Source organism: Morus notabilis, unplaced genomic scaffold (assembly GCF_000414095.1).
Source record: "Morus notabilis unplaced genomic scaffold, ASM41409v2 Scaffold752, whole genome shotgun sequence".
Lineage (NCBI taxonomy): Eukaryota > Viridiplantae > Streptophyta > Magnoliopsida > Rosales > Moraceae > Morus > Morus notabilis.
In genome coordinates this window covers 100,538-115,264 of record NW_010367838.1, presented here as the reverse complement: position 1 = coordinate 115,264, position 14,727 = coordinate 100,538, and the positions used below count along the sequence as shown (strand labels likewise).

The following is a 14,727-nucleotide window of genomic DNA, read 5'->3' as shown; positions in this document are numbered from 1 at the left end:
GAGAAGAAAAGAAAAACCCTAACTTTGCATCAAGAAGAAAAGAAAAACCCTAACTTTGCATCAATCTAAATCTAAATTATTGAAACACAATCTCCCACCACCCAGGTTTGTGTGTGTGTGTGTGTGTGTGTGTTCGTATGAGCTGTTTGGTGATATCTGAACAGGATGAAATTGCCACTGAATTTTTGAGGTTTTACTTTTTGAATTGCGGGTCTTGAAGAAAAAAATATGCTTTGTCGAATTATATGTCTTTTTAAAGAATTTTATTATATATATATATATACATATATACACATGTATATCTTTGTCTCTGGCCTTGGTTTTGAACAGCAGGGATTGAAGAAATGGGGAGGAAATCGGGAGCGGCGGACTCGCTGGAGGAGCTTCGAGAGCTTTTTAGGCACCAAATTGAGTCGTTTGATCACCTCATCGACGCCGGCTTGGAGACATTGCTTCTTGGAATCAAGCCCATCCAAGTCCATGATCCTTCCACCAACAAGACTCTCAGGAATATCCTTTTCTGTTTTTTTTTTTGTTTGGTGTTTCGGTTCTTTATTTATTCCTTAATTTTATTAGCGAAAATCGAGAAACTATTCATACGTTTTTGAATCGAAGTGGGAAATTTCGATCTTTGTTGTGTGTGTGTGTGTGTGTTTTTTTTTTTAATTCTTCATTTCTTATGTAATTGATGTTTGGACTTGACTTGTACCCTACTATGGCTGGATAGACCCGAAGTGTTCACACCCAAAAAGGAACAACTGTTTAGATCCATGAAAGACCCTCTGCTACCATTCGAGGTAATAAGACAGATTTATTTTTATTTCATTTGCCAACTAATCACGTGTTTACAAATTATATGTTTAATGGGATGGTTGGATTTTATCTAAACAGTGTAGACAAGCTAAGATTTCGTATACGGGGAAGTTCATGGCTGATGGTTGCTTTCAGTATGATAATGGAGCTGTTATAAGAGAGAAATTCAATTTTGGACAGTTTCCTATAATGCTCAAGGTTTGTTGCTCTTCCGGTCTTTTTTTTTTTTTTTTTTGCAGTGCACACCTTTGGTGGTTCCAGAAACAGGCAACTAAAAGACAAAATCCAGTGCTTTCTAGTGTTTGCTTTACTTATTCTGAATTGGAAAGATTAAGGGGGTACTTACTTGTTGTTTGTTTCGTTTTATGTGGTTTTAGTGACTTTTTTTGTTCTTTAGTTTGTTGTTTTTATTATGAGGAGTCCTTGTTTCCTGTTATCGTACGAGTAAAATTCAGTTTCTTATTAAGAAGTGCCTACTTTACTATATTGTTAATCATGTTTGGAACATTATGGATTTTCCATTTTCTCATTCCTTTCAAGCTCTCTCTCTCTCTCTGTTTTTTTTTTTTTTTTTTTGGTTAAATAAGAAAACTTCCTCTCATTGATAGAATAATCAATTATAGAGGAAAGAGGATTCTTTCATTGTGTGCTTCCTTTTTTGTTCAATGCAGTCAAAGCTTTGCAACTTGAGTGGTGCAGATCCTCAAAAACTAGTTGCCTCAAAAGAAGAGGATTCAGAAATGGGTGGGTGAGTATTTTAGATTTTAACTTTATCCTTACTTTTGAAAATGGCATATCTTTTTATTTGTGGGATAATTCTTATGATTGTCAGACTTTATAAGTGCACATTTTGATATTTTAGTACAAATACCTGATATAGAGCCTGCCATAATTCCACTGTATTGTTGGTTATCCTTATTGAATGGCTATATGATAAAGTATTAGTAATTTTTTATTAACATAATTGTTGAATTTGTGTATTGTCCTAATGTTGACAATGCTACCAAAAACTGCTATTTAACCATTGGAAATCCGATTATGTTTCATTACGGACCAAGGGTCTTTATACAGCACATTTTTCTTTGCACTTTTTTCCCCTCTGGTTTATTTATTGATTTACTCTTTCTAATTGGGTTATGTTTTTTTTTTTTTTATTATTTCATAGTTACTTTATCTTAAACGGGCTTGAAAGAGTTGTTCGACTTTTGATACTGCCAAAGAGAAACTACGTAAGTGGACCTTCCTCACTGAGATTTTTGGTGGCTTCTAGGTCATATTGTTGTTTCATTTATATTGATGAAATTTGAGTTTCTATTAAGCTCCCCTTCCATTGTTTAAGACCATTGGTATGTATTCATTCTCTTCAGCCAATGAGTATGGTTCGTAATTCATTTCGTGATCGGCGGCAAGGATATACTGATAAAGCAGTTGGTATAAGGTATTATCCTTATTTTTATTTGCTCATCTGATTTCCCTTTAGATCGGTTATATTTAGAAAAAGAGTTATCAGTTGGTAATATTCTAGTTAAAGTTTTGTTCTGTTTGGCATCAGCTTCTTGTATGCGACGTATTTGACCTTTATTTTTGGTATTAAATTTTTGTCTCTTTTTTTTTCAAAAAAAAACCAAGGTGTGTTAGAGAAGATCAGTCTTCAGTGTCGGTGCGAGTGTATTACCTTCGTAATGGAAGTGCAAGACTTGGATTTTGGTGAGCAATTTTATGTTTGCCACTAGCAAAGAAAAAATGGCTTGTAACTTTGAGATACTACGGGAATTCGTATACACAATTGTTTATGCATGCATACATATTAGTGCACTTGTTTATTTTAATAATTTTGCAGGGTACATGGAAGAGAGTACCTGCTTCCAGTTGGCATTGTGTTAAAGGTTACTTCTTTTCCTTTCTAGATCACTGATGCAGTCTTTGCTTATTAAAACAGAAAGAAAAGAAAAGACATGCTTTTCCCTTCTGGCAAACATTTTGTATTTTTAATTTCTCGATATTTGATTATATGATGGGCTTACTTCATCATTGCTTTGCAGCTGCTTTTGATTATTTTACTATAGCTTTAGGAGGAATCTAGTTTCCTTTAAATAAGAGACAATTTTGTTAATTAATGAAGAAAATTACAACAAAAGAATCTGTCAAGGACAAGAAGGTCTCAAGGAGGATATAGAAGAGGCCAGAAGAAGACTCGAAACACTTTCAACTTAAAGGGAATTCTTTGAACCTTCATCCGTCAAAGCGCTTAAGTATGTTAGATATTTGACTCTTTCAAAGAGACAGCTAGCATGTTGTTCAATCTCCTCGAAAATCCTACCATTTCTTTCCATCCAAATGATCCAAAAAGTAGCCAGCAGCACCACACTCCCACATCACCTTAACCAACAAGTTTTTCCACCAATAGAGAGCCACAACTTTATGAACACGACCATTTGTTTTCAATTTAATCAGTGACAAACTAATTTGCTCGTTTTAGTGATAGGAAGATGAATCTTACTAGAAAGATGTGATAGGAAGATGAATCCTTAGTTTTATCTGATTAAATTTTTTGTTTTGTTCTGTTTTCCTTGGTATTTTTAGGATACCTTATCCTCTTGTAACCTATTGATAATTATGAATAAAGGTGTTTTCTTAAAAAAAAAAATGAGTGACACTAATTTGCAGGCTCTTGTTGACACTACTGATCGTGAGATTTATGCAAGCTTGACGTGCTGCTACAGTGAGAAATATGGTAAGGGAAAAGGCGTTGTTGGAACACAACTTCTTGGTGAGAGGGCTCAGATCATCCTGGATGAAGTTCGTGCTTTGTCCCTTTACACTCGCATTGAATGTCTAGAGCACATTGGTAATTTTGATCTCCTTTTTTAGTTCTGTTTATTATTTATTTTTTTTGTTTTGAAAATGGGTTTCTTGTCAAAATGTATAGTATTAACTCTGTTAATTTCCAATTGTCATCAAATAGGAGAGCACTTTCAACCTGTCATGGAAGGATTCGAAAACAAAAGTTTTTCTGTTGTGAGTTTTTGGTAATCAATTGTGCTGTCTTTCTTTCTTTCTTTCCTTTGTTTTTTATTCATTTATTTTAACCTTTTGTAGGTTGCCGAATCTGTTTTGAAGGACTACATATTTGTTCACCTTGATAACAACTATGACAAGTTCAATCTGCTAATGTTAGTTATAATTTCTGATTTCATTTTTGTGTTTTGGGCTTTCGTTTTTCTCTAAAGATTGATTTTTCTTTTGATTGTCTTGATATTTTTATCTCCTCTTATTTCTGAGATTGTTTATGTTCTCATTTTGTTCTGTTTCTAGTTTCATGGTGCAGAAACTTTTTTCACTTATAGATCAGACTTCTGTACCAGACAATCCAGATTCCTTGCAAAATCATGAAGTCTTACTACCTGGTCACCTGATTGCCATTTATCTCAAGGTAGAAATCTGATGCTGCTTTATTAGTATTTAGACAAGAAACTTCAGCACTTAGAAATTGTAATAGTGTTTATTACAATTAGTACAAAAAGGTCAAAGTGGAATGACACGTTAAACTTTTCCAGTAGCTCAACTTGCAATTTGGTTTTCTTTTAAATTTATTATCAATAGATGAATCTGTAACGAGTATAGTCTAACTCTGTTGTAAGTTATGACTCATGTTTGCTTGTTGCATATTGTGTGGCTTATAGGAAAAACTGGAGGATTGGTTGAGCAAGGCCAAAAAGCTTCTTCAAGATGAGATCACCAACAAAGGCAAAAGTTTTGATTTTTGCAGCTGTATGTGCTTGTCTTTTCTCCATCATTTGTGTGTATGTGTATGTGTCTGAAAGTCCTTTTGATTTTAGCTTTTAAGAGTTGTATGATTATAGTAATCTTATTTCGATAGTAGGAATTCCTTATGTCACTGCAGTTAACATAGCTAGCCTGCTTTATACTATTGTATCCTGATCCTGGTTTCATAATTTTCATTTCTCTTTTATGCGTCCTGTTTTAAGATTAACCAGTCCACAGTATTAGCTAAATAAAGCTCTCCACGTATTGGACATATTATTTGTTAACTGTTTTACTTGACCATTTTTTATAATGCAGTGGTACAAGTAAAGAAGGTTATGGATAAGAATCCGGCAAAACAGATCAGTTCAGCTGTTGAAAACATGTTAAAAACTGGTAGACTTGCTACTCAGACAGGTTTAGACTTGCAACAGGTATTGACTTATTACTGGGGTTGTTGTATTTATGTCATAACATTCTTCTTTTCTTCATGCTTAAAAATGTAGAGTAGGATGTTTCTATCATTTGGAACTGAATTTATAGAAAATATCTTGCAAGTCAGGAACATGCTTTTCTTTTTTGAGCCAGAAAAACATTTAAACTTCTAGTAATGTCATTTACTCACTACTTACCAGTATAAATTTGAGGATCACCTACTGCATAAATGATGATATGACTTGTATTCTACGTGGTAGGTGTGTGAGGATTAGTGATCCAAGAAGATAAATATTTTAATTGGCTACTATTTCAAGATGAGCCTTTGGTGAGATGAAAATAGAACCTTGGCTACAAAAGAAGATGAAGGGTCCGTTTAGTTCATGCGTTCAAACCAGTGATTCTTGATTCTGACATTTGGAATTCAAATTTTTTGTGAGGAAAACACTGTAGCAGAATGAAAACATGGGTTTAAACGCATGAAGCAAACGGGCCCGAAGTGTTTACACCTTCTAGGAGTTAGGATTGAAAATGCTGTTGTAAAATATCTATGATGTTTTATAATAACAATGATATCAAAAAGGTACAAGGGGGAAGTTGGGTGAGATATCCAACAATACCGAAAAACAAAGCAAAAACAGCAAGAAAGCAAACAATCAAAACTATCAAACAAAAAGGCTGATAAATCCTAGCCTCACTAGGAATCCTAAATAAAATACTAATAAAACTAAAAACTTGTCTCACATTTGGTAATGCCTTAGGCTCCTGAAAGCAATGACGTAGCCAGAAATTTATGTCAATGGAGGCTAATAACTAAAGCAAAAATTGAATGGCGGGCTATAATATTAATTTTTAAATTTTTAGTAAAATTGCCAGTGATGGTAGACAGAGAGTTGGAGAGTAAAATGGAACTTTTCCTTTGGACAATTTTGAGAAAGGATGGGTGGATAATCTGGTGGCATTGTCTAAGGTTTCTTTGAGCAAAAAGGATGGTTGCCTTGGTGTTAGGAATTTATTGAAGAAAGAATCAGGCATTATTGTGGAAATGGTTGTGGAGGTTTCCCTTGGTGGCGCCACAATAGGCCTTAGTTGGTTCCGTGTGTGCCCAAAGCTAGCATGGGATTTTTTTTTTCTTTTGAAAAGAAATGAACTTTATTAATAATATAAGAAAGGGAAGGGAGGAAGAGATATCCTCCACAAAATCCCTTGTTTCTATTTTCATCCTTTCATTTTTAATAAAATTCCTTGTTTCTTATAAAAAAAAAAAAGAGATATTCTCCACAAATGACAAACCTAGATCCAAAAGTAGAGATAAAACCAGCTATAAGTGATTACTAAATAAGAAAACTCTTAAACAAGAGACTCGAATAGGGCTATAAAAAAGAATCCCAACTCCTGATGAAGTCCGAAAAAATTGGTTTACCAAATTCTGACTCTATAGACCCACAGATTGTTATTAAGCTTGTGCTTTGACATGGATGTCGGACTTGGTACTTGTTAATTTCTTACATAAACAATACAAGTTTGATTAAATCATTTATCGTTTTGTAAAGAAGCAAATCATGCAGCTTGAAGTTTAGTTTATTTATGGGCTTAGGACTTTTATGTCAATTGGATATATAGAAATGTGAAATATGGTTTTTTCTAATGTTATATATATGGTGAACTGCCCCTAATGAATTTTATTATTTATCCAGAGGGCAGGCTTTACGGTTCAGGCCGAGAGGCTTAATTATTTACGTTTCCTTTCTCATTTTCGTGCTGTACATCGAGGGACTTCATTTGCTGGACTTCGTACAACTAGTGTGCGGAAGCTGCTACCTGAGTACGCATATACTACCAACTTATTAGCATTGTACACTTTTGCCCTTTGCATTTGATTAATTGTTTATATTGGTTTTACAGATCTTGGGGTTTCCTATGCCCTGTGCATACACCTGATGGGGAACCATGTGGCTTGCTAAACCATCTGACTTGCACATGTCGTAAGTTTTTGTTTAAATGCACCAATAATATATTTTGTTTTTCTTTTAGGCTCTCTTCACAAGAATTCAAAGAGATAGTACATTCTACATTTTGTTCCGTAAAGAAGATGCATTGATAACTGTTTGAGAGAGAGAGAGGTAAAACAAGCAACGGTTTTATTGATAACTGGCAACTATTTGACTATATTTTGTTTTGATACTGTGGTTAACATCTATAGATAGACAAATGCAGGAACAGATAAAGGCAACGGTTTTATTGATAACTGGCAACTTTTGACTTTGTTTTGTTTTGATACTGTGGTTAACATCTATTTAGTCGTTAACAAAGAAAATAATCAGCAAACTATGGATATTTTTTTATTATGTCTTGCTTTGATACTGAGATGTGGCTGTTATAAGGATAGTTCTATGTTATTATTGCCATTGAAGTGACATCTTTTAACCTTATCATATTTCTTTCAGGAATTACATCGTACTTCGATTCACAAGGAAACAACAAGGACTTCTTTAAGATAAGGATGTCTATTCTGAGTGTTTTGGTTGAGGTTGGAATGTCACCTTCATTGCCGAAGTTGGTTCAAGCTGGTCCTCCTGAAGTTCTTTCCGTTCTCTTAGATGGTCGAATTGTTGGTTCTATATCTTCCAGTGTGATTGAGAAAGTTGTGGCTCACTTACGGAGATTGAAAGTCTCACCTGCTTCAGAGGTTTGTCTTTGAACTTTGTCCATTTTTCTCCCCTTCAATTCCCTGTTATGCGTAGAAAACGCAGATAATTGAGAGAACTCTCAAAGGATCTTTTTAATAACCAAAACTGAACAATTAAATAATGAAGAGGTCCTTAAATAAGCTAATACGTTTCCGAGCGTTAATCCTATGTAAACTCAAATTTCAAATAAAAAAGAAACTAAACATAATCCATATCCTAATAAAAATAGAAGAGATAATTCCTAGATAATTCCTACTTAAAATATCTCCTAATTACGCGGCATCACTTGATGTTGTTGTTGCATGGATAACTTTCAGATTCCTGATGACCTTGAAGTGGGATATGTTCCTTTGAGCATGGGCGGAACATATCCTGGTCTATACCTGTTCACATCCCCTTGTAGATTTGTTCGACCGGTGAAAAATATTTCAATCCCATCTACAGATGACCAAAATATCGAACTTATTGGGCCATTTGAACAGGTAAATACAGCATCATGGAGTGTGTGTGTGTGTGTACATAATGTGATCTCCGGAGCAGTAAGTAGTACTAGCAGCGAAACTAATCCATAATTGCTCACAATAGGTTTTCATGGAAATAAAATGTCCTGACGGTGGGGATGGTGGAAGAAGAGATTCTTTTCCTGCAACTCATGAAGAAATACATCCAACCGGGATGCTCAGTGTTGTTGCTAATCTTATACCTTGGCCAAACCATAATCAAAGTCCGCGTAACATGTACCAGTGTCAGGTTATTTATCTTTGGAACCTCCGTCTGTCTTTTGTTACATTAAGATGAATTATTGCTGTCATGTCTTGTTTATCTATTTGCCGCATGTGTTCCCCATTCCATTCTTTACTCCTTATTTGGGTTGCAACTGTAGATGGCAAAACAAACAATGGGTTTTTCTTTACAAGCACTTCACTGCCGTGCTGATCAAAAACTATACCATCTTCAGGTTGGTTCATGTCTATTTTTATTCCTCTTGCTCCCCACCCTTCCGTTCATCTGTTTGTTGTCTTTATGTGATTAAAGATCTCCTTTAGTAGGAAAAGGACTACATTACTAATTTTTGTAAGTTCTTGTTAGGATTCTGGTTGTGTCCCACATTGCTATAGTATGGGCTAACTAACTCTCCCCCGCCTAACCTTTCCCTTCTAACTTCCTCTAATCTGTTACAGTTCTCTGTGCAAGACGCAATGGCAGCACAAGTTACTATTACCACCTATATCGTGGAAACCTTAATACTGATATAAAGAAGTTGGGATAATGCATTTATAAATTTTATAAGCTAGATTAGAAAGGGCTCAACTGGTTATGAGATAACCATGATAAACAGTTGCAGCTAACTCCTAACCATCATGTTGTCTAATTCTTAACTTTTAATGATTCAAAATGGAAATCAGCATAATCCAAAACCTTTAAAGAAAAGTTTTTATTGGAGGTTTTGTTTGCCATAGTTCAGTTTTTTCTGTGTTATGGGCCAAAAAGTTCTTACTCTGTTATGGGCCAAAAAGTTCTTACTCTGTGTTATGGGCCATAACACAGAGTAAGAAGTATGACTGTATGGGTATTTGTTACTTCAGGTTATGGGCCAAAATCTACTCATACAGTCATACTTCTTACTCTGTGTTATTGTTGTCATATCTGTTGTTTTTCGCTATTTCTCTACCGTATTTGATTTATAATGAACTCTTCTTGGCATTCTTAGACCCCGCAATCTCCCATTGTACGTACAAGTACTTATACAAAGTACAACATGGATGCGTATCCATCAGGCACAAATGCAATCGTTGCTGTACTTGCATATACTGGGTGAGGATTTCAGACATGTTTGAGTAATAATTCAGTTTCTATATTTTTGGGGATCACTTAGTCTCTCTCTCTCCTTTTTTTTATTTTATGAAATCCAGATATGATATGGAAGATGCCATGATTCTAAATAAGTCTTCTGTGGATCGTGGAATGTTCCATGGACAAATATATCAGGTTTGTTCTTGCTATACTACATACTGCTTCATAAAATAGTCCATAATTAGGAACGTACAACGCCTTCCCCCACCCCCACCCCCACCCCCACCCAAATCTAGGTCCGGGTTGTCTTTCTATAAAAGATGTAATTATCTTGATCATAAGCTATTATAGTTTCTTAAAGACATTAAATTAGAGTTTACATTTATGGTTTTCTTGCCTTATCTTTTTCTCTCTTTTTCTTTTTTCTTTTTCTTTTTTTTTTCTTTTTTCTTTTTTTTTTTTTTGTGTTTGATCGTAACCATGATTTTTTAATGGCCAACTTCTCTTTGTCCTTTCTTAGTTCTCTTCATATTCCCTTTTTTTTTCCTACCAAATTACTAGATACAAGTTCTTATTTCTTCCCAGCCTCCGAATTAAAAATGTTGCGATTATATAAACCTATGCTTATATCTACAAGTTTGAATGCCAATGTCAAGTGAGGTTGACAATTTCAGTATCTTTTTGAAGACTTATCTTTATGATTGTTGTTAATTGTTGTAGTTTGTATAAATACTACCAATACATTGCATTACCTTTCTCATGGGACTTGAACTCTTGTTCACCTAACGAACCAACGTCTTGCAGACAGAAACAATCGACTTGTCTGATCAAAGTAATAGGTCTGACCGAGTTCAGTCTGTATTTAGGAGGAGTAATGTTGACAGATCAATGCATTCATTGATCGACTCAGATGGCCTTCCTTACGTTGGTCAGGTTAGCTATTCATATTTGTACCCTTTTTCTCATTTTATTTTAGCTGTGTGGTCATGTGTGTGCGTGCATGCGTGCACACATGAATTTATGAAATAGAAGCTCATTGTTATACTTACCATCTTGTTTTCTTTTTCTTTTTTCTTTTTTTAAATAAAAAAAAACAACTTTTCAGACAATAAAGCCAAATGAACCCTTTTGTAGCATTTATAATGAAGTAACAGGTGGGACAAGAACTATGAAGCGAAAAGGTTCAGAACCTGTTGTTGTTGACTATGTCGCTATTGATGTGAAAAACAAGCAGAAACTTCGGAAGGTAGGTAGTGAATCTTAAATTTGTTCTGCAATACTTGTTAATAGAATGATTAAAAACTCTTAAAGTACATAATTAGGGTATAATTATGCGTGTGCGGGAGTGTGTTCCAACCTTCTTTATGAATGGCCACGAATTTTATGCTCCCAAATATTCTATGGCCTGGCGGGGCCTGCGGTTTACATTCTCAGAATTGAGGCACACTGAGTGAGTTTTGGAAGTTTTGAGTTAAAACAAAATAATTAATTAAGTAGAAAAAATAAAATACTAGGCACTGTGTTTAGCCTTGGTGCACTGGATTCCTTGTACACTTGGGCCTAGCGCATAACCCTATGTGTAAAAAAGTCACATAGATGACTATCAGATTCCAGTATTTAACTAAGTATCTTTTGTTCTTATACTGGTGGTTTGTTTTCATGGATGAAAATATATTACATCCTCATGTTTGTATCTAAGGCTTTGTATTTATCATCTGCCTTTCTTTATATAATTTAAACAGGTCAATATTCGCTTTCGACAACCTAGAAACCCCATTATTGGTGATAAATTTAGCAGCCGACATGGGCAGAAAGGCGTTTGCTCTCAGTTGTGGCCTGATATTGATATGCCATTTTCTGGAGCTACGGGGATGCGACCAGATCTTATTATTAATCCACATGCATTTCCTTCGAGGATGACTATAGCCATGCTTTTGGAATCAGTTGCTGCGAAGGTAATTTTATTAAGATGTAATCATTAATATTTAATTGCACTCTCTTATGGTTCAGAAATAAGTTGAATGTTGTTTAGTTTATCCCTCTAATCTTGGTCTCAGGACCCCGGAAGAAATTAATTAAATGATTAACGGTACTGAGATGTTGATTTGGATGATGGACCACCCCATTTTTAGCTCTATTTTTTTTTTTCCTCTATTTTGTTTCTAGTAACTACTCTTTGTATCTAGGTTATTCGACTCAGGAATTGTTAAACTTGTTTTCTCATTATGCCATAGTTTTTCATTTTAAGATTGAATATATGGCATTTGGCATTCGCATTGGAGATGGTCTTATATTGAGATATTTTGATACGAGCATATAAAGAAACTTATTTCTTGTGATAGGGAGGTAGCTTGCACGGAAAATATGTTGACGCAACTCCTTTTTCTGGGTCTTTGAACGAGGCTAAGGAAGAAACTGTATCAAAACATTCCACTTCACTTGTTGATGAACTTGGTCAAATGTTAAGAGAGAAGGGATTCAATTACCATGGCGTTGAGGTATTGTACAGTGGGGTTTATGGAACAGAACTTCCATGTGAGATCTTTATTGGGCCCGTCTATTATCAGCGCTTGCGGCATATGGTCTCAGATAAATTTCAGGTATGAACATTATCAACTCTCTACATCTCACTTCTTTTCCTCTCTTTTAAGATAATGTCCTTGCCTGTGTAAAAAATATAAATTAGCTGAAATATATAGAATTATGTTGTACAAGGCGGTCATTTTAAGTTTTATTGGGTTTATTTAGGGTCAGAGGTCATTATTTTTGACGTTCTGTAGAGATTTATTTCTGAAAGCCTTGGGTTCTTTGGCTAGTGGCTTTTCTTCTACTTTTTTGTTTTTTTTTTCCTTTTCTTTAACCTTAAAAATGGTTTGTGATGCTTGCTAATTTCTTAAAAGGGTTATTTTCATGATGTTATTTTCATACCAATGTTTATTATGTAGTATGCTTTTTGTCTAGTTACAGATCACCAGTTCCTTTACCAACGGTTTCATTTGGTATACAGGTCCGTTCCACAGGAATAATAGACCAGGTGACCCGACAGCCCATCAAAGGACGGAAACGTGGTGGTGGTATTCGTTTTGGGGAAATGGAACGCGACTCCATGCTTGCCCATGGGGCAGCATATTTGTTGCATGATAGGTTACATACGTGTTCGGATTACCATATTGCCAACGTGTGTTCCCTGTGCGGAAGCATCCTCACAACAACGTTCCTTTACCAACAAAAGCGGGTTCGTGAGATCGGTGGGTTACCTCCCATCAAATCTTCCAGAAAGGCTACCTGCCATGCTTGTCATACAAGTAAAGGGATGGAGACGGTTGCGATGCCCTATGTCTTTAGATATTTGGCTTCAGAGTTGGCAGCTATGAACATAAAAATGACCCTCCAGGTGAGTAATGGTGCGGGAGCTTGAGGTCCCGACAACAATTTTGACATTGAGGATTGTGAAACTATGTCCCAGTTTTCTGTTGTACATATTGGCTTTAGTTCTTTACTTGATCATCAATTAAATGGAGTCTGATTGGCTCCTTTCTGTCCAGTGGACCAGAGAAGTTGGTCATGTCTATCAATATTCTTTAGTTTGCTGGTTTGCATATTGTGAATTTTTTTTTTCCTCATTTCGAGTTTATAGCTGTAACCTGATTTTGCAGATGGATTAGAGATTTTTACCATGCTATGAAATTTTAATTTTATTCTCCTTGATTACCGGCTTTTAAGCCTCGACGGTGATTATGATGAATATAAAGGTTGGATATTTGGCAAAATCTCCTGCTTCTTGTGTAATTCTGGTGTGTGTCCGTGCTGAAAAATATACACCGCACACCTATTATCTATTGAATTGTGCAGAAAACAGAAAAGGAAAAAGTTTGAAATCACGTAAAAATACTGGACAAAAGTGAATATAAACAACAAGGCTTTATTCGTTTTATGTATTCGAGATTCGAGTTGAAATGTGATATTTTTTAAACTTTTAATTATAACAAAAAAAGTTAGATGTGATATTTTTTGAGAGTTTTTTAACTGTAGAAACTTAAAATTAAAAACTCAGTGAAATGAATGAGGTTTAAGATACCATATTTGTAGTCCGGTAGATAAATGGAAATTTGCTAATATTTTAATTTTTATATACAATAATTCCATTAAAGCGAGTATGGTTTACTGGTGGAAGTTTGATTCGTTCTATTAGTTCATTAATAGTTGAAGAGTCCTTAGGTTTGATTAATATAATATCTCATTCCGTACAGGATATAGCACATTTATAGGTGCTTTTAAAACAAATAGCACAATTCATTAAGCTTGATAAATTATAGCACATCATTAATCTTGAATAGTTTATTTCTCAATTTACCCATAAAATTTCTTCCCAATCTTTTTTCTCTTCCCATTTTCTCTCTCTTTCCTCACAAATTTCCCTCCCTTCTTATATCGCAATGGAATCTGCAATATGCTCCCGTCAATAGTAAGGTGTGGCCGGCGGCGTCGACGGGCGAGGTGCGGTTGACAGTGTCGGTGGCAGGTTATGGTCAGCGTTTTGAGTTAGGTCAGTGGGTTTGGTTATGTATGAGATTGGGGATAATTTGAGGTACTTTTGTAGGTTTTTTTTTTTTTTTTTTTTAAATTGTCAGTAGAAATTGTATATAGAAAAAAATTCTGAGATTAGCATTCATTTGCATTTGTTTGCATCAATAGAAATATAGTAAATGTTGTATTTACCGGTGAATATTTTGATAGTTACAAGTTTGAATATGATAAATATTATATATTAATCTGTAGATATTTTATTAATTATATTTTTAAATATGATAAATACTGTATTTATTTGTAAATATTTTAATAATTATAATTTAAAGTTCGATATTTATAAGTAAATACAGTTTCTACTGATCGCCGGTTTCAGTGGCCGGATTTTCATGTAAATATTACGAGTACATACAATATTTACAGATAAATATGATATTTACCATATTTACCAGTCTTCGGAATTGGTTGTCGGATTTTCAAGTAAATATGGTATTTATGAGTAAATAGCATATTTACTGGTAAATACAGTATTTTCCAATTGTTGGTGCCAGCGACCAAATATTTTATATTTTTGGATAAATATGATATTTATGAATAAATAAGATATGTACAGTTGCGGGTTGCCGAAGCTGGCAGCGGGTCATCGGCGCCGTCCATGGTGGACTTGACTATTGGGGGGGGGGGGGGGGGGGGGGAGGGGGGG

General features: G+C 34.8%; 1 protein-coding gene across 2 annotated transcripts; it reads left to right on the top strand.

Moving 5' to 3' along the window:
• Positions 1 to 6: 6 nt before the first annotated feature.
• LOC21392137 (DNA-directed RNA polymerase I subunit 2) lies at positions 7 to 13,205 on the top strand. Of its 2 annotated transcripts, none has more exons than XM_024175648.1 (28): positions 7 to 105; positions 334 to 510; positions 715 to 797; positions 892 to 1,011; positions 1,485 to 1,561; positions 1,979 to 2,042; positions 2,181 to 2,251; positions 2,443 to 2,520; positions 2,654 to 2,699; positions 3,481 to 3,661; positions 3,779 to 3,831; positions 3,913 to 3,986; positions 4,129 to 4,246; positions 4,497 to 4,584; positions 4,897 to 5,012; positions 6,711 to 6,838; positions 6,919 to 6,998; positions 7,461 to 7,702; positions 8,021 to 8,185; positions 8,289 to 8,453; positions 8,587 to 8,661; positions 9,415 to 9,518; positions 9,617 to 9,692; positions 10,302 to 10,430; positions 10,603 to 10,743; positions 11,240 to 11,452; positions 11,840 to 12,097; positions 12,505 to 13,205. In XM_024175648.1, exons 2-28 carry the CDS (start codon positions 345 to 347, stop codon positions 12,913 to 12,915), a joined length of 3,522 nt encoding a protein of 1,173 aa, XP_024031416.1. In that variant the 5' UTR covers positions 7 to 105; positions 334 to 344; the 3' UTR covers positions 12,916 to 13,205. The 2 variants fall into 2 exon arrangements, with proteins under 2 accessions (XP_024031416.1, XP_024031417.1); XM_024175649.1 differs by having other exon boundaries at positions 331 to 510.
• Positions 13,206 to 14,727: the final 1,522 nt, after the last annotated feature.

What these genes read in the sequence shown, in the direction of transcription:
- LOC21392137 (XM_024175648.1), top strand. Translation starts at nt 345, where the DNA reads ATGGGGAGGAAATCGGGAGCGGCGGACTCGCTGGAGGAGCTTCGAGAG. An exon ending in CAGTTGGCATTGTGTTAAAG is followed by an intron (nt 2,700 to 3,480) that starts GTTACTTCTTTT and finishes ACTAATTTGCAG; the next exon opens with GCTCTTGTTGACACTACTGA. An exon ending in AAGTTTTGATTTTTGCAGCT is followed by an intron (nt 4,585 to 4,896) that starts GTATGTGCTTGT and finishes TTTATAATGCAG; the next exon opens with TGGTACAAGTAAAGAAGGTT.